At 36.6% G+C, this 21,641-nt stretch overlaps 1 protein-coding gene across 3 annotated transcripts; it reads right to left on the minus strand.

The window, feature by feature from the left end:
• Positions 1–3,575: 3,575 nt before the first annotated feature.
• LOC127848342 (zinc finger RNA-binding protein-like) lies at positions 3,576–20,111 on the minus strand. Of its 3 annotated transcripts, none has more exons than XM_052380762.1 (7): positions 19,989–20,111; positions 13,972–14,166; positions 13,408–13,704; positions 12,468–12,671; positions 9,946–10,053; positions 5,860–6,007; positions 3,576–4,436 (listed from the first exon to the last, which is right to left on the minus strand). In XM_052380762.1, the coding sequence occupies exons 2-7, from the start codon at positions 14,147–14,149 to the stop codon at positions 4,361–4,363; spliced, it is 1,011 nt and encodes a 336-aa protein (XP_052236722.1). In that variant the 5' UTR covers positions 14,150–14,166; positions 19,989–20,111; the 3' UTR covers positions 3,576–4,360. The 3 variants fall into 3 exon arrangements, with proteins under 3 accessions (XP_052236722.1, XP_052236721.1, XP_052236720.1); XM_052380761.1 differs by lacking the exon at positions 19,989–20,111 and adding an exon at positions 19,832–19,961; XM_052380760.1 differs by lacking the exon at positions 19,989–20,111 and adding an exon at positions 15,577–15,662.
• Positions 20,112–21,641: the final 1,530 nt, after the last annotated feature.

Genomic DNA, 21,641 nt, shown 5'->3' on the forward strand with positions numbered 1-21,641 from the left:
CATAGGGGTCAAACTTTTTGTGCGTATGGAAAGGCCTTGTCCATATACACATGCATACCAAATACAATGTATGAAGGTTATATCTCAAGGGAAATAGAAGCTATGAGCATTTTTCAAAACATAAACGCAGATTCCAAAACCTAAACGCGGATTCTATGTTCAAGGTCAAGGTCACAGGGGTAAAAATTTGTTTGCATATTTCTTGTCCATATACACATGCATACCAAATATGAAGGTTATATCTCAAGGGATATAGAAGTTATGAGCATTTTTCAAAACATAAACGCAGATTCTGAAACCTAAACGCGGACCCTGTGTTCAAGGTCAAGGTCACAGGGGTAAAAATTTGTGTTCGTATAGAAAGGCCTTGTCCATATACACATGCATACCAAATATGAAGGTTATATCTCAAGGGACATAGAAGTTATGAGCTTTTTTCAAAACATAAACGCAGATTCCGAAACCTAAACGCGGACTCTATGTTCAAGGTCAAGGTCACAGGGGTAAAAATTTGTGTGCGTATGGAAAGGCCTTGTCCATATACACACGCATACCAAATATGAAGGTTATATCTCAAGGGACATAGAAGTTATGAGAATTTTTCCAAATCTAAACGCAGATTTGGAAACCTAAACGGGGACCCTAAGTTCAAGGTCACAGGGTAAAAAATTGTGTGCCTATTGAAAGGCCTTGTCCATATACACATGCATACCAAATATGAAGGTTATATCTCAAGGGACATAGAAGTTATGATCATTTTTCGACACCTAAACGCAAAGTGTGACGGAAAGACGGACAGACAGACAGACAGATAGACGGACAGTCCGATCACAAGATGCCCCCTTTTCTTTGAAAGGGGGCATAATAATGTCCCACGCACAGGGCGGACATGTTTTTCACTGGACAGCTCCAATATTCAAACTCAACCCAGACATTATAAGAATAAATGTTCTGACCAAGTTTTATTAAGATTGTTAATGTTACTTCTAGTGAGTTTACAAGGTTTTACTGTTATAGCCATTTCAGGAAAAATGCCCCCCTCCCTGGTGGCCATGTTCTTCAACAGACCAGAACCATTTTCGAACTCGTCCAATATATTATGAGAACAAATGTTCTTGAAGATTGGACAACAAATGTGGCCTCTAAGAGTGTTAACAAGGTTTTACTATAGCCATATTAGGAAAAATGCTCGGCCCCCTGGTTACCTTTTTTTCAACCAACCCGAACCATTTTCGAAGGCGTCAAATATATTATTGGAACAAATAATAATAAATTTGGCCTCCAGAGTGGTAACAAGGCAAATGTTGATGACAAAAGGCGATCCAAAAAGCTAAAAACACCACATTAATATAAATGATGCTAAATCTGTACCTCGCATAAATATAATGATGCTAAATCTGTACCTCACATAAATATAAATGATGCTAAATATGTACCTCACATAAATATAAATGACGCTAAATCTACATCTTTTCCAAACAAAAAATTGATATCTCTAATTTGAGAAAACAGGCAATTTTTCCCTATCCAAAAAGTATGAAAATAATACCTGTTGGTAACATCGAAAAGCTTTTTTTAAATTGCATTTGAAAGAATTATATAATTTCAGGCTTTTAACATTTTAAACGCCCAAATGGACCATTTCCTCCATAAATATTTCCAATGATGTAGAACTACAGACATGGAAAGCTTAAAAGATTCTTGCATTCATCACTTGCAAAACAAGTTTTGTTTTCTATTTCAGCAAAAAAGACACATAATGATACGGCAATAAAATGTTCCAGGATCAGGCATTTATAGAGTATCTGACCTGAAAACGATACGCTATTTTTGACTGGTGTTGAACACTTATGCAGCCTTTTGCCAATTGATAAATGTTTATTCCTGAAAATCTTAATAGACTTACAAACCAAGCTGACACATTTTAAATCTTTTCAAATCATATACCCTGTTAACAACAGTTTGCTTGTGAGATAATTAAGCAACATTGGTGGTCCCATTTCTAAAATATTTTAATCATTCAATAAACAAGAGGGCCTGAAAGTCCCAAAGTTGCTCACCTAAGATAACAAGATATTATTGGGACAAATCTTTTGACCAAGTTTCATGAAGATCGGACAGTAAATGTGGCCTCTGAATGTTAACAAAGTTTTACTATAGCCATATAAGGAAATATGCCCCGCCCCTTGGAAGCCATTTTTTTCAAGCAAACATAATTATTTTCGAACTCATCCAGGATATCATTGAGACCAATCTTTTGACCGAGTTTCATGAAGATTGGACAATAAATGTGGCCTCGAGAGTGTTAACAAGGTTTTACTATAGCCATATATAGCCATACAAGGAAAAATGCCCCGCCCCTGGTGGCCATGTTTTTAAAGCAACCAAAACCATTTTCGAACTCATCCAAGATATCATTGGGACAAATCTTCTGACCAAGTTTCATGATGATCGGAAAATAAATGTGACCTCTAGAGTGTTAACAAGGTTTTACTATAGCCATACTAGGAAAATAGCCCCGCCCCCGTGGTGGCCATGTTTTTCAACCAACCGGCATCATTTTTGAACTCGTCCAAGATATTATTGGGATGAATCTTCTGACCGAGTTTCATAAAGATCGGACTATAAATGTGGCCTCTTAGAGTGTTAAAAAGATTTTACTATAGCCTTATAAAGCCATATAAGGAAAAATGCCCCGCCCCTTGGCGGCCATGTTTTTCAAGCAAACGTAACAATTTTCAAACTCATCCAAGATATCATTTATGCAAATCTTCTGACCATATTTCATCAAGATTGGACAATAAATGTGGGGCCTCTAGAGTTTTAACAAAGTTTTACTATAGCCATAAAAGGAAAAATGCCCCGCCCCCTGGCGGCTATGTTTTTCAACCAACTGGCATCATTTTCGATCTCGTCCAAGATATTATTGGGATGAATCTTCTAACCAAGTTTCATGAAGATTGGACAATAAATGTGGCTTTAGAGTGTTATTAAGATTTTACTATAGCCATATAAGGAAAAATGCCCCGCCCCTTGGCAGCCATGTTTTTCAAGCAAAGGTTACCATTTTTGAACTCATCCAATATATCAGTGGGACAAATCTTCTGAGCAAGTTTCATGAAGATCGGAAAATAAATGTGGCCTCTAGAATGTTAACAAGGTTTTGCTATAGCCATATAAGGAAAAATGCCCTGCCCCCTGGCGGCCATGTTTTTCAACCAACTGGCATCATTTTCGAACATGTCAAGTTTTATGAAGATCAGACAATAAATGTGGCCTCTAGAGTGTTAACAAGATTTTACTATAGCCATATAAAGCCATATTAGGAAAAATCCCCCGCCCCTTGGCAGCCATGTTTTTTAAGCAAACGTAACCATTTTCGAACTCATCCAAGATATCATTGAAACCAATCTTCTGACCAAAGTTCATGAAGATTTGACAATAAATGTGGCCTCTAGAGAGTTAACAAGGGAAATGTTGACGCCGCACAACGGACAACGAACGACGGACAAAAAGCGATCGCAAGCCTCGCCATGAGCACATTGTGCTCAGGTGAGCTAAAAAGTAAAAATATATATGTGTTTAATATATTTATTGTGAACCACAAATAAATAACAAACACAAAACCATTTACGCAGATAAAAACATATTCTGAACATTATGACAACCATAGTTAAGTTCTTCAATTGTGTATAAATTAGTTAAACTCTTCACTTAATCTGGTGCACAATGAAACTTAGAAATAATTATATGCAGTTAACAAAACTGAACAAAGGACAAACAGTTGCCCCAGATGGATCAAAGTGGGCACTTCTTTTCGTATCAATTTTAAGCAGCAAGACATAGGCTGTCTACAGCTCAATTAATCAATAACGAACAATCCATTTCCTTAAGTATTTCTACATGTATTATTTTTCTGCAACTGCTACTATTATTGATAATACCATTTTGTTAGAAAATATCTTGAAAAGTTATCCATTTCAAAACACTGGGGTATTCGTATTCAACTCTTGAACCTCCAAAAACTTTCTAAACAATACAATTCGAGATTCTTCTAATTGTTCAGGCAAAGTTTTAGTTTTAAAACATTCGCCTGTTTAACATTTAGATTATTGGACACTAAAAGCATTAAAATATATCTTAAATGTAAAACTAAATTTATAAAACAGACTTTTAACTCTGATAACTAAAAATAAAATATTTTCCAAAATACTAAATTAACAAGAGGGACACGGGCCCTAAGGCGCTCACCTCAGACCCAAAAGAACAAGATTATTCAGAAAAAATGCCTGCTGATGCAAAAAGATTATACCAAAAAAGTGACTTCTAGAGTATTAATAGTTTTTGTCCCCTACCGGTTTCACCGGAGGGGACTTATGGTTTGCGCTCTGTGTGTCTGTCTGTCTGTGAGTCTGTCTTTCACACTTTTCTGGATCCTGCGATAACAAAAAAAGTTCTTAATATTTTTTCATGAAACTTGCAACATGGATAGATGGCAATATGGACATTATGCACGTCATTTCATTTTGTTCCTACTTCAAAAATTCTGGTTGCTATGGCAACAAATAGATTAGAAATACTGCTGAAAATGTTGGTTTTCTGGATCCTGCGATAACTTTATAAGTTTTTAATATTTTTTCATGAAACTTGCAACATGGATAGATGGCAATATGGACATTATGCACGTCATTTCATTTTGTTTCGACGTCCAAAATTGTGGTTGCTATGGCAACCAAAAAAAATAAAATAATAAATTCTGAAAATGGTGGAATTTCTGACAATGGTGGAGCCGGTAGGGGACCATATTGCTTTACAATAGTCTTGTTTTATTTGACTTAGTGACCTAGTTTTTGAGCTCACATGACCCAGCTTCAATCTAAGCCAAGATTTGATTGGGACATGTAGTTTTATGTACACAGTTTCATTAAGATTGACCAATAAATGTACCTAATATAGCATTAACAAGTTTTCACTATAGCCATATTAGGAAAATTGCCCAGCACCCCAACACTATGATTTTCAACCAACCAGAATAATTTTTGAACTCATCCAAGATATAATTAGAACTAATGTTCTGACTAAGTTTTATGAAGATTTATGGACAATAAATGAGACTTCAAGAGTTTTAAGGAGGTTTTACTATAGCCATATAAGGAAAATTACCATGGTCCCTGGAAGCCATGTTTTTCAACCAAGCAGAACCATTATTGAACTCGTCCAAGGTATCACTAGGACACATGCTCTGACCAAGTTTTATGAAGGGCAATAGATGTGGCCTCTAGTGTGTTAGTAAGGTAAATGGTGACGACGAACGACGCACAACTAACAAAAGGCGATCACAAAAGCTCGTAGTGCTCAGGTCAGCGAAAAATAACTTATATCCTTGGATTGTATTTCACTGATATAATGTTTTGTAACATATGCAACGAATAAAAATGAGAATTTATAAACCAAAATTTAATTTAATCATGTAACATTTTCAACATGTTACACATAACATGAAACATCATATGTTTCATGAAAATCTTCCCAGAATAAGAGTTGCTGGTCAATCATAACTGGATTGTAAAATTCTCAGCAAATAGTCGCTGTTGTGTAATTTGTATGGTGCCTTTCTAGTAACAAGGGGTTTAACGGTTCGATTCTTTTGATCTACCCCAAAGATAGCAAGTACTAGTTCTAACCAGGAAATGGACCCAAGAGCATTTCAATAAGCCTAAGGCTTTCAATGCAATTGAGCTTAAATAAATATTGTTGGTTTAAACAAGAAGTCTATAACTGTAACGGCTGATGCTGTGAATTGCTTATTCATTTAGATGGTCTAACATCTTCCACGCACTGAAGCAGAATCACAGTCACTTGTCATATGTCAAAGGCTCAAGGTGTGGTAGTGATGTCATTGGAGTGTTGATGGTCTCACTTGCTGGTATGAATTTTCTTTTTGCCGCTGTGGCGCCCTCTTGCTGAATATCCTGGCATTTCTTGACTTTGTTGAGGTGAGATGTTCCTGAAACATAAAAATGAGAGAATGTTGTCATCAGCTTAAACCTATTTGTTTAAGCTTGATTGCATAGAAAGCCTGAGGCTTATTTGAAACACTCTAGAGTCTGTTTCCTGGGACTAGAACCAGTACTTGGTGTCTCTGGGGGAGATCTAAAGAACACTTCCACAGTGGGGATCAAACCCGTGACCCCCTTGTCGCTACGTGGACACCATATCCACTATGCCACAGCAACATTAATGTTGTCATTAAGTATGTGGGTATTTCTAAGTTTAGTGTGTGAGTATTTCGAAGTTCAGTGTGTGGGTATTTCTAAGTTTAGTGTGTGAGTATTTCAAAGTTCAGTGTGTGGGTATTTCAAAGTTCAGTATGTGGGTATTTGGAAGTTCAGTGTGTGGGTGTTTGGAAGTTCAGTATGTGGGTATTTGGAAGTTCAGTATGTGGGTATTTGGAAGTTCAGTATGTGGGTATTTGGAAGTTCAGTGTGTGGGTATTTGGAAGTTCAGTGTGTGGGTATTTGGAAGTTCAGTATGTGGGTATTTGGAAGTTCAGTGTGTATTTATTTAGAAGCTCAGTATGTAGGTATTTGGAAGTTCAGTGTGTGGGTATTTGAAAGTTCTGTATGTGGGTATTTAGAAGTTCAGTATGTGGGTATTTCGAAGTTCAGTATGTGGGTATTCGGAAGTTCAGTATGTGGGTATTTTGAAGTTCAGTGTGTGGATATTTTGAAGTTCAGAATGTGGGTATTTGGAAGGTCCGTGTGTGGGTATTTCAAATTTCAGTATGTGGGTATTTGGAAGTTCAGTGTGTGCGTATTTCGAAGTTCAGTATGTGGGTATTTGGAAGTTCAGTATGTTGGTATTTGGAAGTTCAGTGTGTAGGTATTTGATTGTTCAGTGTGTGGGTATTTCAAAGTTCAGTATGTGGGTATTTCCAAGTTCAGAATGTGGGTATTTGGAAGTTCAGTGTGTGGGTATTTGGAAGTTCAGTGGGTGGGTATTTCGAAGTTCAGTATGTGGGTATTTCGAAGTTCAGTATGTGGGTATTTGGAAGTTCCTTATGTGGGTATTTGGAAGTTCAGTGTGTGGGTATTTGATTGTTCAGTGTGTGGGTATTTCAAAGTTCAGTATGTGGGTATTTCAAAGTTAAGTGTGTGGATATTTCAAAGTTCAGTGTGTGGGTATTTAGAAGTTCAGTGTGTGGGTATTTGGAAGTTGGGTGTGAAGGTATTTAGAAGTTCAGTGTGTGGGTATTTGGAAGTTGGGTGTGCAGGTATTTAGAAGTTCAGTGTGTGGGTATTTGGAAGTGTATGAGGTCCTTCCACACCTACTTTGAGGGACCCGGCTTATTTTTCAGCACTTCTACCTAAGTTACTATTTGACTCACAAAAGTTAGGACAAATTTTGCATGATAGCTGCAATTTAAGCCATATTTTGTTATGAAAGATGTTTTAGTTTCAGTATGTTCTTGTGTTGTTGGGAGGAAACCAGATAACCCGGAGGAAACCCCACCTGCCTGGTAAGATGACCACCAACCACTTACATGCTTCTGGGAACGGGGATTGAGTCCAGGTAGCCTAGGTGGAATCGCGTGTACAAACCATTGCACTAACCGGACAGCCATAAAAGGTTGTCATTTAGAGGGAAAGAATAGGTGCACAAGTAAATGATGTACCCATACTTGAAAGTTATTTAGAGAAAAATAAAGATTGGATGAACATTTATGTGCAATTTTCATAATGTGAAATTTAAATGATAATAGTTTAGTACTAAGATGAGTCCTGGTCAGCAGTTAAAACGTTCAGAAGTGAGAAGGGAGTATTAAAATGCTTAGACTTCTTAATTTTATTTGATCTATTTTATATGTAGTATTATCATGACATTTGTAACAATTGTAATGATTATTAATGATGCACTTTTTGTAGATATTTAAAGATTTTATTGCATTGCATTATTTACCACCATAAACATATGCACAATTTTCAACCAACACATTTTAAAAAGTGTGAACATCTTTAAAGTGCACCCAAATGTTACAAATTACTTTTGTTCAAAAGCTAAACTTGAGCACTGTACACATTCTTTTGTTGATTTAAACAAAATCATGTATACAATTTTATTTAAAAAATTAAACATTATTTTTTAGAAATTCTTATTGCTTAATTGTTGGAGATAGAAGATCTTAAAACAATTAAAATCTTTGAAATTGCACCCCTTTTGTTAGGTAAACAAGAAATTATCATTTCCAAGTGATGCAAGGTCGGAGGGGTGGAGTGGGAGGGGGAGATGGGGGTAGGAGTTAAATGTGAGGGCGCGGATGGGGCGAAGGGTGGAGCGTTGAATGTATGCATTCCACAAATGGAATGGAAGTGGCATTAACTTTTTACAGTTTTATTCCGTACTACATAAACATTAGGGACTGTAGGGAGATTTTAATTAAGTGTAGTCTAAAGCTTTTCTAAAAACAACAAGGGCTGTTTGTAAAACATGCATGCCCCCCATATGGGCTGTCCATTGTAGTGGCAGCCATTGTGTGAGTACGATTTTTGTCACTGTGACCTTGACCTTTGACCTAGTGACCTGAAAATCAATAGGGGTCATCTGCGAGTCACGATCAATGTACCTATGAAGTGTCATGATCCTAGGCAAAAGCGTTCTTGAGTTATCATCCGAAAATCATTTTACTTTTTCGGGTCACTGTGACCTTGACCTTTGACCTTGTGACCTCAAAATCAATAGGGGTCATCTGCGAGTCATGATCAATCTACCTATGAAGTTTCATGATCCTAGGCGTATGCGTTCTTGAGTTATCATCCGAAAACCATTTTACTATTTCAGGTCACCGTGACCTTGACCTTTGACCTAGTGACCTCAAAAACAATAGGGGTCATCTGCAAGTCGTGATCAATCTACCCATGAAGTTTCATGATCCTAGTAGGTGTATGCGTTCTTGAGTTATCATCCGGAAACCATTTTACTATTTCGGGTCACCGTGACCTTGACCTTTGACCTAGTGACCTCAAAATTGATAGGGGTCATCTGCCAGTCATGATCAATCTACCCATGAAGTTTCATGATCCTAGGCGTATGCGTTATTGAGTTATCATCCGGAAACCATTTTACTATTTCGGGTCACCGTGACCTTGACCTTTGACCTAGTGACCTCAAAATCAATAGGGGTCATCTGCGAGTCATGATCAATCTACCCATGAAGTTTCATGATCCTAAGCGTATGCGTTCTTGAGTTATCATCCGGAAACCATTTTACTATTTCTGGTCACCGTGACCTTAACCTTTGACCTAGTGACCTCAAAATCAATAGGGGTCATCTGCGAGTCATGATCAATGTACCTATGAAGTTTCATGATCCTAGCCCCAAGCGTTCTTGAGTTATCATACGACAACCACCTGGTGGACGGACCGACCGACCGACCTACCGACCGACCGACATGAGCAAAGCAATATACCCCCTCTTCTTCGAAGGGGGGAATAAATATTAAGTATTTTTTAATGAAATACAGCAGTTACATACAAAGTTTCACTTTCCTCATCAAACAAAAAACTGTATTGCCTTGAAGAAAAATTGTGTGGCTCTTATTTATGACAATACTTCTTCTTCTAACCCCCCCCCCCCCCCCCCCCCCCCCCCCGCCCCTTTGTCAGATTGTATAAGGTCCGTTTTAAGTATGTGGACTATGTACTGCTAAACTATAAAACCTTTCCGAGATAGAGTGTCAGTAGGTACATGTAGACCTACAATGCTGGTTCATGATATCAACCAATAATAGCTTAATTTAAATAATAACTTTGATATGGTGTGTGATTTTGAAAGGATTATAAACGGGTCAGCTTTATTTGTTCCAGCAAATTAGTGGGTTTTTCCAAAAGGTTGCTCTCCTGGGATACATATATTGTGAAAAATTCACCAATCAAAACAAGGCAAACCTTGGCGATGCTGCTCTAGCTGAAGGAGTGAGTTCAGCTGTAGGTTACAGAAGCCGCAGTAGAAAGATGCAGGATTCAGCGTGCTAGGGGTGGAAATTCCTGTGGAATCTGGAAAAGGGAACTCTGACATCATTAACCTGTTACCACACAGATACGCACTTTGACGCGTTTGTAGTCCCTTAGATAATCAAATAAAATTTTAGACCTTTCTACTAGATTCAAGTTTTAAAGGCTTCATTTCCAACCCTAAGGCACTGATGAGCAGCAAACAGCATAGAACTTGAACAGACTATGCGTTACTTGCAGGCTGTTCTGTTTTTACGCTGGTTGCATTCAGCCATTTTCCCATTTCTTCTGAGTGGGAAAGGGGTATACAAACTCGATTTACAATGTTGAATAGAATCTCCACTTTCATATTCTTTCAAAGGGTATTGGGTACCCCTAACATACAATTTCTAAAGAATACATGTATTTGCAGTATTTTTAAGATTAATAACAAAAATACCACTCTGATCAGGACAAATTGGGCAGCAAGAAAACCAAATTAATTCTTATTGACTGTTGTATTAAATTTCACTTTGATTGGACAAACAAAACAGTTTACAAAGAATACAGACGGGTGATAAGTTTCTAAACAAAAGGGCCAAGGTGGCCCTAGTTCGCTCACCTTTTTGAACTCAACCAACATATCATTAAGACAAACATTTTGACAAAATTACATGAAGATTGGGCATGAAATGTGACTTCTACAGTGTTTACATGTTTTTTTCTTTTTTTTGACCTAGTGACCTAGTTTTTGACCCAGCATGACCCAGTTTCGAACTCGATCGAGATATCATTGGGACAAATCTTAGGACCAAGTTTCATGAAGATCGGATAAAAAATGTGGCCTCTAGAGTGTTTACAAGGTTTCTCTATAGCCAAATAAGAAAAACTGCCCCGCCCACTGGCGGCCATTTTTTTTCAACAGACCGGAACCACTTTTGAACTCAACCAACATATCATTAAGACAAACATTTTGACAAAGTTACATGAAGATTGGGCATGAAATGTGACTTCTACAGTGTTTACAAGGTTTTTATTTATTTTGACCTAGTGACCTAGTTTTTGATCAAGCATGACCCAGTTTTGAACTCGATCGAGATATCAAATCTTCTGACCAAGTTTCATGAAGATCCGACAAGAAATGTGGCCTCTAGAGTGTTTACAAACCAAATGTTGACAACGGACGGACAAACGACGGACAAAGCCCGATCACAAAAGCTCACCTGAGCAATCAGGTGAGCTAAAAAACCCATTGAACCTCGAATAACAATTAACACATAAATGATACACACAACTACACTGTATAATTATGAAAACATTAATAGTCAAAGGGGAGTAACTACTGTTAAACTTAAATGCAACATTAAGAAGAGTTGTCTCCCATATTACATGACCTGAATTCATGATTGTTTACAAGCCTTTTTTACTATATAAATTGTCACACTGGCAACTATCTTTTTCAACAGACCGGAACCATTTTCGAACTTAACTCACGTATCCAGGAAACAAAAGTTCTGACCAAATTCATGAAGATTGGACCAAAAATGTGACTTCTAGAGTGTTCACATGTTTTCACTATATACATATAGAGAAAACTGCCCCGCCCCTCGGTGGCCATGTTTTTTCACCGATCTGGACCATTTTCCAAATTGTTCGAGATATCAATAAAACCAATGTTTTGATTAAGTTTTATGGAAATTGGGCAAAAATTATGACTTCTAGAGTGTTTATGAAAAAATGTTAACGGATGGACGATGGACAAAGACCAGTCACAAAAGCTCACTTCAGCAATCAGGAGAGCTAAAAAACCTTCAACAAAAAACCTTACAGTTACCATTTGATAAAGCCCCCATTGCATTTATTTCCAACAGATGGCTCTGCAACTTCTTCTTGTGTTTCTTTCCCTTTACATGCATGTCCTCCAAGCTATTTAACACTTATACTAACAGACAATTAATCGCTATAAAAAAACTGCAACTAAAAACGCCTATGATCCCCACTTGATAAAGCCTCCTGTGCATTATTTTCAAACAGGTAGCTCTGCATCTTCTTCCTATGTTTCTTACCCTCTAGAAGCATGTCCACCCAGCCATTTACCAGTTAAACAGACAGAAAACTAGTATAACAAGAGCACCACATAACGGATGCAAACGCTCGGCTGCAGGTGCAGTTTTGAATCGGTGAAAGCTTGTCAGAATTATTTTTTTTTAGAGATCACAGTAACCTTGATCTTTGACCTAATGACCCAAAAATGGGTGTGGCGTGTAGAAATAATCAAGGTGCATCTACATATAAAATTTCAAAGTTGTAGGTGGAAGCACTTTGATTTTAGAGCAAAATTTCAAGGTTTTAGCTTGTCACGGACAGCAGACGCCGGACAGTAGACGCCAGACGACGAGCTGGCTATGACAATACCTCGGGTTTTCTTTGAAAACAGCCGAGCTTAAAAACACCTGCAACTAAAATAAAAACCCTACCACTTGAAACAGCATTATTGTCCAACAGACGGCTCTGCAACTTCTTCTTGTGTTTCTTTCCTAGAAGATGCATGTTCTCCAGTTCTTTCGAAGTGTAGTCCACCCCGCATATCTCACAACGCCCATCGTACGCAGGCTTTCTCTTTTTTGACACGGATCCGACGATGTTGGCTTTGATGGCTTTCATAACTGGGTCTGTGTTACCTATTGATGGAAGAAATCACTGAAACTGAATAAGGTGTGTACCAAGATATGCCCCATTTAAAAAGTAAAGTAATAAATCACCAAGGGGCAGAAATTCTTGAAATATGGAAGCAACAGTTTTGGTTCTTGTGCACGACACATTTCATCCAGGAGATCTACCTATCCTCAATGTTTCAAAATCTACCTGTAACCAGTAACAATTTGAATGTATTGTAGGTTTAATAAACAATAACTAGTCAAGAACAGGGCAAAACTCATAAGACAATGACAATTATTGGAAAAAAAAGGGACCTGATTTTTTTTTAGGAATTATTAAAATACAAAAGGTGTCTTACTTAATTTTTTTTAAACACAAATAGCTTTACAGTAGTGGACTGTACAAGGTTTCATGCCCAAGACAAATAATGGCAATATTAAGCAGTGATTTTTTCGTATCTCAAATTCAAATGCCCAAGTCAGAGCAACGACAATAAGAACCGTTCTGAGAAAACTGGGCATAATGTATGTGCGTAAAGTGTTATCCCAGATTAGCCTGTGCAGTCCAAACAGGCTAAACAGGGACAACACTTTCCGCTTTTATGGTATTTTTAGTTTCAAGGAAGTCCCTACTTACCGAAAATCAAGTTAAGGCGGAAAGTGTTGTCCCTGATTAGCCTGTGCGGACTGCACATGCATTAAGCCCAGTTTTCTCAGAACACAACACATAACAACAGTATACATCCCAATCCTAACTTACCAGCTCCAACAACTCTTGCGTCTGTATTCACTGGAGTTGTCTGTGCCTGCGTATAAGTCTGTGACTGCGTATAAGCCTGTGCCTGTGAATAAGCCTGTGGCTGTGTATAAGCCTGGGCCTGTGTATAAGCCTGTGACTGCATGTAAGTATTATCTGCAATTCCAGGTGTGGAGGACTGCACTTGGCCAAACTGTCCATATGCATACATACTTGTTCCTCCTTCCTTAGTTTCCATTTTGACTTCTGTTGATGGTCTCACAAACTTGCCTGCATAGCCACTTACTTTATTCTGTGGCACTGAGAAGTACAGAAACACACTTTGTTGCAGGTAAGCATCAATTTGTGATGGTCCAGCATTTATTGTAATACCTTGACAAATCTGATCATGCTGGGTGCAATCTGTAATTTAGGCGATTTAACACCCAAAATTTACTTTTATTTCGTGAAAGCAATTCCTTATAAATTAATTAGGAGGCGTCATTTTTATTGGCTCAGGGAAAGGTTGCAAAAATATTGAGGAATGACAACAACAACCTGATATATACATGTATTTGCTAAACAAACCTGTGGTGTTTGTACTGGTGCTACTTGTTGGAATTGCAGCCATCTTGCTGAGTGCTATCGCACCAAGGGCTTGCAGTTTTCTCTTGTGCTTCCTTCCCGACATGTGGGTTTCATACGTTGCCGTGCCAGTCATCGTCACATCGCAATACTCGCAGTGAAAACCCTTCCCAGCATTCATTCTGATAAAACTTGTGCCTGCAACAGCATTAACAAAACCATCTCATTATCCTGCTGTTAAAATATCCTCACTTTAATGTGTTACCGGTATATTTTTATGGCAGATTTAGTATGTTCAGAATCCATAATTTATAATTTATTGATTATGGCCACAGCTCAATTCATTCATCAAAGGATTAAGTGTTGTTTAAAAAATTAGACATTAAATGGGAATTTTGCATTACTTTTAATATGGGCTTATTTTGAAAGAACCTTTTATATGCTAAGGACCATTTAAGTGCAGATGGACACAAGAAAGTTTTAATTGTCGTATATTTTCATTATTTTGATGTCTTGCATGTGCCAAAATTTACATAAGACATGCATTTAATCCAAAATTTTAACAATTAACTTCTCAATCAACTAATAAGTTTACATACTTGGGGACTTTATCTAGTCTTTTTTATGCCTATGGAAAAATGCATAAAAAATGCATGAACCAATCAGGTGATGAATTTGTTTGTAGATTGAATCATTACAATCTGATTGCTTAACAATTTCATTTCAATACTCACTGTGTTAAGATTTTGTTCAATTAATATTTAAATGGATGGTCTATCATGAATATGTTGAAAATGTGTTGGTTTTAAAGTTGATGTAAATGGAAGTGTTATAATTAAAATATTTATAGAAGATTTAATGTAAATGGAAAATATTTTTCAAAATATATTATGTTGAACGTTTAAAAGTTGAATATTTCGTTGTAAATATGTTGGTCAATACTCTATTTAGCTATGGGATATTGTTTAATACAGTATTATATTATCTTTATTAAAGTTAATTTTTGGAAAAAAGTCTACTTTTTGCAATTGGGAAAAAGCCTCTAAGAGGCTGTCATTTTGGGCAAAAAAACACACTGATTTAAGAAATAAATTGACAAAAGAACAACATATCAACCAAGTACTTATCATTAAAAGCTTTAATCAATTAAAATTGAAAGACATTTTCAAAAAACGGACCGCCCATCTAAACCGGCTGTAATCAATTAAGTTTTAAAGAAAAGGTGTAATAAAATATAGGGCCGAATAAGCCTGGTCAATTTGGGGCATAATAATCATGGTGCCGAATCGACCTGAATTTGCGGACTGGGCTGAAAAAGCTTGGTGCTGAAAAAGCCCGCTACCCTTATTTGTCGGGAAAACGTAGCAAAACAAATATTTACTTAACGCAATAGACAAAGGAGTCCAACTTGTTGACGCTCTCAAATATTAAGCTACTTCTATATTGGTAATATTTTGAGCGTACAGCGGGGGAAAAAACAAAACAATGGTGGGAAGTTTTCCTTCTTTGTCTATATTGTTGCACAAGTATTTTGTGCGCAACATTCAAGCCCCTATATCAGACAGTTAATATCAACGGATATTATCAAGAAATTAATTATTTACATACCTGTGTAGATAATAGGGCTCAACATTAACGGTTGTCCTATTGCCCCTGGCAAGTAAAAGTTGGGTCCGGGCAAGTAACTTAATAATCTAGTTGTCCGCCCGGGCAAGTGCAAAAAAGAACAAAGCATTGAATTTAGACTTTAATTAGACTTGAATTGCTGTATTCATTTTGTTAAATGTGCAAAAATAAAAAAGGTTTTGTGGTGTATCATGTTGATTTTTTATTAAAAAATATGAGGTTAACAGTTAATGTGATATTTCATGTTTGGGCAAATGGCTTTACATTCAGGGCAAGTTGGTACATGTATTTAGGTTAATCACGGAGTGTATATTGACAGGAGATGAATCGAGTATTTGACCCTTACTGTAGTAAATTCAATCTTATGCAAAAACTATTCATCCGATTTTATTGGTTTATACGTTATCTTGTTGCTTATTAATTCCTCTTTCAAAAAATATAACTTTTAGTATATTCCCGTTGTTATTAATGGATTTATAGCAAGTTAAACACAAGAAATACACATTTTATGTTTTACCACCGTGCGTTTTAACGTGTTGTGGCTTTCGATCTTTTACGATTAGCGTACAGCGAAGCGCCGAGGTTATACATTTTGATGTACCCACTCACGTCTTTTGTTAAATTATAGTTTCATTTCTCGGCCGATTTTGACAAATCATATATCATTAGAAAGCTTACGTTACGTAGTAAACAGATATATCAATATATATTAAGTTTTTCTTCTGATTTCGACAGCCCGGCGAGTTATAACTTTAACTTTTGCAAATATCATACCGTTTTGGAGTTTTAGAATCTAGATTTACGGTTGACATGTTCGTACTTAATACCAATTTGTAGCGTTTATATTTGGAGTTCAGTTTTAAAAATTACATCTTGCTTAGGAAGTTAGGAGAATAGAATTCTGTGTACGATAGAAAATTTTTTTGTTTAAAAACGAAAGTAATTAAGGAATGAAGGCGGGAAAATGTAGCGCGCGTTCCTAACGCACTGAACTGATGCTACGGTCTTGGCGATTATGCTTTTGTTTAGAAACCGGCCATTGAATTTCTTTTGCCATCTTATTATATTTTTTATGGAATATATTGTAGTATTTTGTTCACGAAACATATCAATAAAGCTTATTATAAATGAATCTTAATAAACGATTTCAGCTCTTGTTTATAACACAGAAAGGGTGTAAAATTTATGATGAAACAGCGTATATAGCGGACCCTCTCGATATTATTCGGCTTTGCATGCATACTTGATATAAAATGGGTGTCAAAAACATTCATCGTTTGCTGTTTATTATCAACAAGGTAATTATGTATAATTATTTGAAATGTTATTTACCTTAAATTATCAATTTATTAAAGATTCTTGAAAATCACGGTCCGTGTTACGCGGGTCATTTCGTATTTTGACATCAGGGCATCATGTCCAACTATTGAAAATCAGATTTTTTTTCACCGGGACTATGACGGCTTGGATTTAGACAGGCAGACAGATAGTTTATTCAGACTTAAACAACAGTACATCGTCTTCAATTCAAATATATAAATTATTTTTAGACGAATTGTTAGGTGATTACACATATAGCAGTGATGATTCTGAGAATGTTGCCATGTTTCTTATCCGTGTAATCTAGAGTCCATGGTTTGAGCATTTTTATCGCGGTGTTCAAAAAAAGATATCTCAATAATCTTGTTTATTGATAGATCTGTGGTTTTATTGCCCCTGTGTTCAGCACAAACCAATTATCTCGTTATGATCAGATACTGTGCCGACCAATACTAAATAACACTATGGTGTCATACGCCACAGCAGGGACCTATACTTATATATTGGTCCCTAACCACAGGTGGCAATGTCTGGTCAGATTACACTTTTTATGATACCTCCATGTCTTCTCGTGGTATTAGTGGTCATTTCTTGGAGTAATGTAACGCCAAATACTCAATTTTGCGTTTATAAGATATGTAGCGTATTGAAAACATTTATAGTCATCTGCCCATACAGATTGCCATAAACTAAATACTGTATAGATGTCAGCCAGCTAAATCACAATAATTATAAGTGCTTAATACCTATACATGTACATTTTAAACATTTAAACAATCTAATACTTAACATTTAACGTATTTAGCGGGTACCGGTAAAAAAACTCTGTCATTTCGTAGTCCTATAAAGATTGTATGGTAGTGTACGGAACAACATAATTAAAAACAGCATTCTCATTTGACCACAACGGGGTTAAATAATCTTTCCGAAAAATACAAATAATACAGAGTTTTAATTTAGAATTCTATATATTTATAACTCTGTTAACTTATAAAGATATTTCAATATACATGCATAGACAGTTGACCGTGATTTTCAAGAATCTTTAAATAATTTTAATTAATTGATAATTTATGGTTAATAACCTTTCATATAATTTTACATAATTACCTTTTTGATAATAAACAACAAACGATGAATGTTTTGACACCCATTATATTTGAAGTATGCAAAGCCGAAAAATATCAAGAGGGTCCGCTATACATTTGTATACGCTGTTTCATCATAAAATTAACACCCTTTCTGTGTTATTATCAAGAGCTGAAATCGTAAATTTATTAAGCTTCATTAATACTTAGCTTTATGGATATGTCTCTAGAACAAAATATTTTAATATATTTCATAAAAAATATAATAATCATGGCAAAGGAAATTCAATGGCCGGTATCTAAACAAAAGCATAATCGCCAAGACCGTAGCATCAGTTCAGTGCGTTAGGAACGCGCGCTACATTTCCCCGCCTTCATTCCTTAATTACTTTCGTTTTTAAACATTTTTTTTCTATCGTATACAGAATTCTATTCTCCTAAGCAAGATGTTATTTTTAAAACTGAACTCCAAATATAAACGCTACAAATCGGTATAAAGTACGAACATGTCAACCGTAAATCTAGATTCTAAAACTCCAAAACGGTATGTTATTTGCAAAAGTTAAAGTTATAACTCGCCGGGCTGCCGAAATCAGAAGAAAAACTTAATATATATTGATGTATCTGAAAACTACGTTACGTAAGCTTTCTAATGATATATAATTTGTCAAAATCGGCCTAGAAATGAAACTATTATTTAACAAAATACGTGAGTGGGTACATCAAATTTATAACCTCGGCGCTTCGATAAAAGATTGATAGTTACGACACGGTCACGTGACTTAGACACAACAAGATATTTGGCGTAACGGTCCCGTTTCTTATCCGTGTAATCTAGAATCCGTGGGTTAATGTTGAGCCCTGGATAATTCATTTCTTAATAATGCTCCGTACGACTTATGTGAAAACACTTTGAATTTTGCACGCCTGAGCAATTTAAATCCAACCACTATTCAAATTTTCAATATCTCTCGATTCGCTCTCTGTGTAGATATTAATCGATAACATAACCTCCACGTAAACCATCTGGTTTAAATGTGCAGAATAAACGGTGGAAAACACAGTTTGTGTTCGTCTGTTGTAATTAACTCACTGATGAATTACTAATATGACATTTAAAGACAAATTACGCGTACACATTACACTGTGGTGTCGACAAACCGAATTTTTCTGATTGGTTGATATTCAAATCTGTTTCAAAACATGGCGTGAGAGGCAATAATTCTCGAGTTAAATGTCTGCTTAAATTGCAACACAATTACTAACCTCACTTGCGTGAGGTTAGTAATTGTGTTGCAATTTAAGCAGACATTTAACACAAGAATTTTTGCCTTTCTTACTTCAATCCGACGATATTTGAGGTAAAGATGGACTTCTGAACTAAAACTTAATGAGTATGTTATGTTATTTTGCAATTTTACACAAATTGATGAAAATTCAAACTGTCTGGTTTCCACCACGTAATTGGTCCTTCTCCAATAAGATGTTCCCGGTCCTACTAAATGCTGCTAAGAAGCACAAAGACACACAAAGAATTTAGCCCATATAAAAAGTATCTCTAAATTCTTTGCGTGTCTTACAAATAAGACTATAGACGAAGCATTTAGGTTCACCATTTATTAGTTCTTCTTGAATGCTCTGAGCTTTTATGAGTACATACGTACAGCTCAGACCCGGAGGGTCAATAGCTGGGAGTTGTATTATTGCAAAGTTCTACAAAAGGATGTAAACTATCCGAAAAAACGATCGTGTTCCGAATTAAATTCAATTCTGCAGAATACATTCATAAAACGAAATTAATGACAAAATGTCATTATTTAACAGTTTACCTTCCAAAAACTTCAATCAAAGTTATTTCATTTGTGCATCTAAAGCACAATATTATGCAAAAACGTTCAGTACTGAATTATTAGGTTAGTGAAAATAATCAAGCCATGTTGTTGTTGTTATTGTTTAAAGCTACAATCAAATTTAGTGTTCTGTTACCTATTAACTATGGAAAGGGTGGTGTAGAGGGTATGCTTTCAGTCTGCAGTTGGAGAGTGCAGGTCGCAAACGGGGCGAGAGTTACCTCCGGAGAAGTCTCTTCAACCGCAATTCTAGTGATCGGTATGTGGATATTAGTTTTCATTTCATCGTCAGAAGAGAGCCGGATAGGGGGAATCTAAAGGGCGGCTCTTCGAACCCAGCGAGTACCGCCATCCCCCGAGCCGGACGTCCTCTCTTGCTGACTTCGCTGAATCCCCGAACTTGGAAGATCGCCGAGCGGAATGGCAGTTGTTTGTAGGCGGTTATTAGTTTTCACTACATCGTTGGATGAGGGACAAGAACAGCGGAGCGGCGAAGGTGGCAGCGTAGAGGACGGACGGTGCGGACCTTGGGCAGAGTTGCAGACCAGGACCTCGAGGAGTGGCCTCATGAAGATTATGGAAGTGTTACAAGACGATGGTACTCAGTACGTTCAACGTGCTGCGAAAACCGTTATGGGGTTCGGATCGATGGCTGGTGACGTCTTGAGCGGCTATAAAGACGGTGCAGCGCACTTGTAGCGGGAAGGATATGTCTTTTTGAGATTTCAGCACTCCCTGAAGGGAGCGGGGTAGCCTTGTCCTCTCGAGGGCGGAGAACCGGGTTCAATCCCAGTTCCCGCCCCAACTTTTGTGAGTCCAGAAAGTAAGTTAGATTAAGCGCTGCGACACACTTCGTATACTCAAGTATGCAGCTTTAGGCGCAAACGGACCTCAAACCATTCGGTAAACACACAGGCGCGCAATGTCCCATATATGGTAGCTTTTTAATACATAATTATAACAAAAAATCCAACAACAAAAACTTTGATCGAGCTAACTATAACAAATGACTTTACACTTCATTTTACTGTTATTGAAGTAAATATTTTGTAAGTCTGAATTCTATAAATAATATTAATCAATTATAATTATGATGATAATAATAATAATGGATTGTTATAATCATAATGGTTATCACCATTATTTCCATCATGATGGCTATTATCACCGTTATCAAAATTAAATGTTTACTCATCAATCAATTTGGGATTTAACACACAGTTGCGGCAACCTTAAAAGAAAATAATGCATGTATATGTAACAAAAACTTAAATAATGCATAACTTTTAACAGTACGTATGGTTTACCTGTCGATTGTTATACAGTGCGTGGCTCATGTCGCCGTTTTTGTACTTTCCCCGAGTCTATATCAACCGATCAACAAGTTTGCCCGTCTTACTGGACATCCTACCCACCTCCCCCCTCAAAAAAATAAAATAAATAAATACAAAAACAAGAAATGTGTTTGTTAGAAACACTATGTCCCCTTCTGCGCCGCTTTGACTTTATTTTGTTTACCTTTGACCTTTAAGGATGACATTGACCTTCCACCACTCAAAATGTGCAGCTCCATGAGAAACACAAGCATGCCAAATATTAAGTTGCTATCTTCAATATTTCAAAAGCTATGGCAAATGTTAAAGTTTGACCAAACCAACAGACGGACAGACAGACAGACAGACAGACCAACAGACAGGGTAAAAACAATATGTCAAATAAATACATACAAATAAAAAATAGTAAAATAGACAAGAGATGTGTTAGTCAGAAACACAATGCTCCCTATTGC

This window comes from Dreissena polymorpha, chromosome 10, assembly GCF_020536995.1.
Source record: "Dreissena polymorpha isolate Duluth1 chromosome 10, UMN_Dpol_1.0, whole genome shotgun sequence".
NCBI classification, from domain to species: domain Eukaryota; kingdom Metazoa; phylum Mollusca; class Bivalvia; order Myida; family Dreissenidae; genus Dreissena; species Dreissena polymorpha.

What these genes read in the sequence shown, in the direction of transcription:
- LOC127848342 (XM_052380760.1), bottom strand. Translation starts at nt 15,601, where the DNA reads ATGTTGAGCCCTATTATCTACACAG. An exon ending in GAGCCCTATTATCTACACAG is followed by an intron (nt 14,167 to 15,576) that starts GTATGTAAATAA and finishes ATGCTGTTGCAG; the next exon opens with GCACAAGTTTTATCAGAATG. An exon ending in CGCAAGAGTTGTTGGAGCTG is followed by an intron (nt 12,672 to 13,407) that starts GTAAGTTAGGAT and finishes TTCCATCAATAG; the next exon opens with GTAACACAGACCCAGTTATG.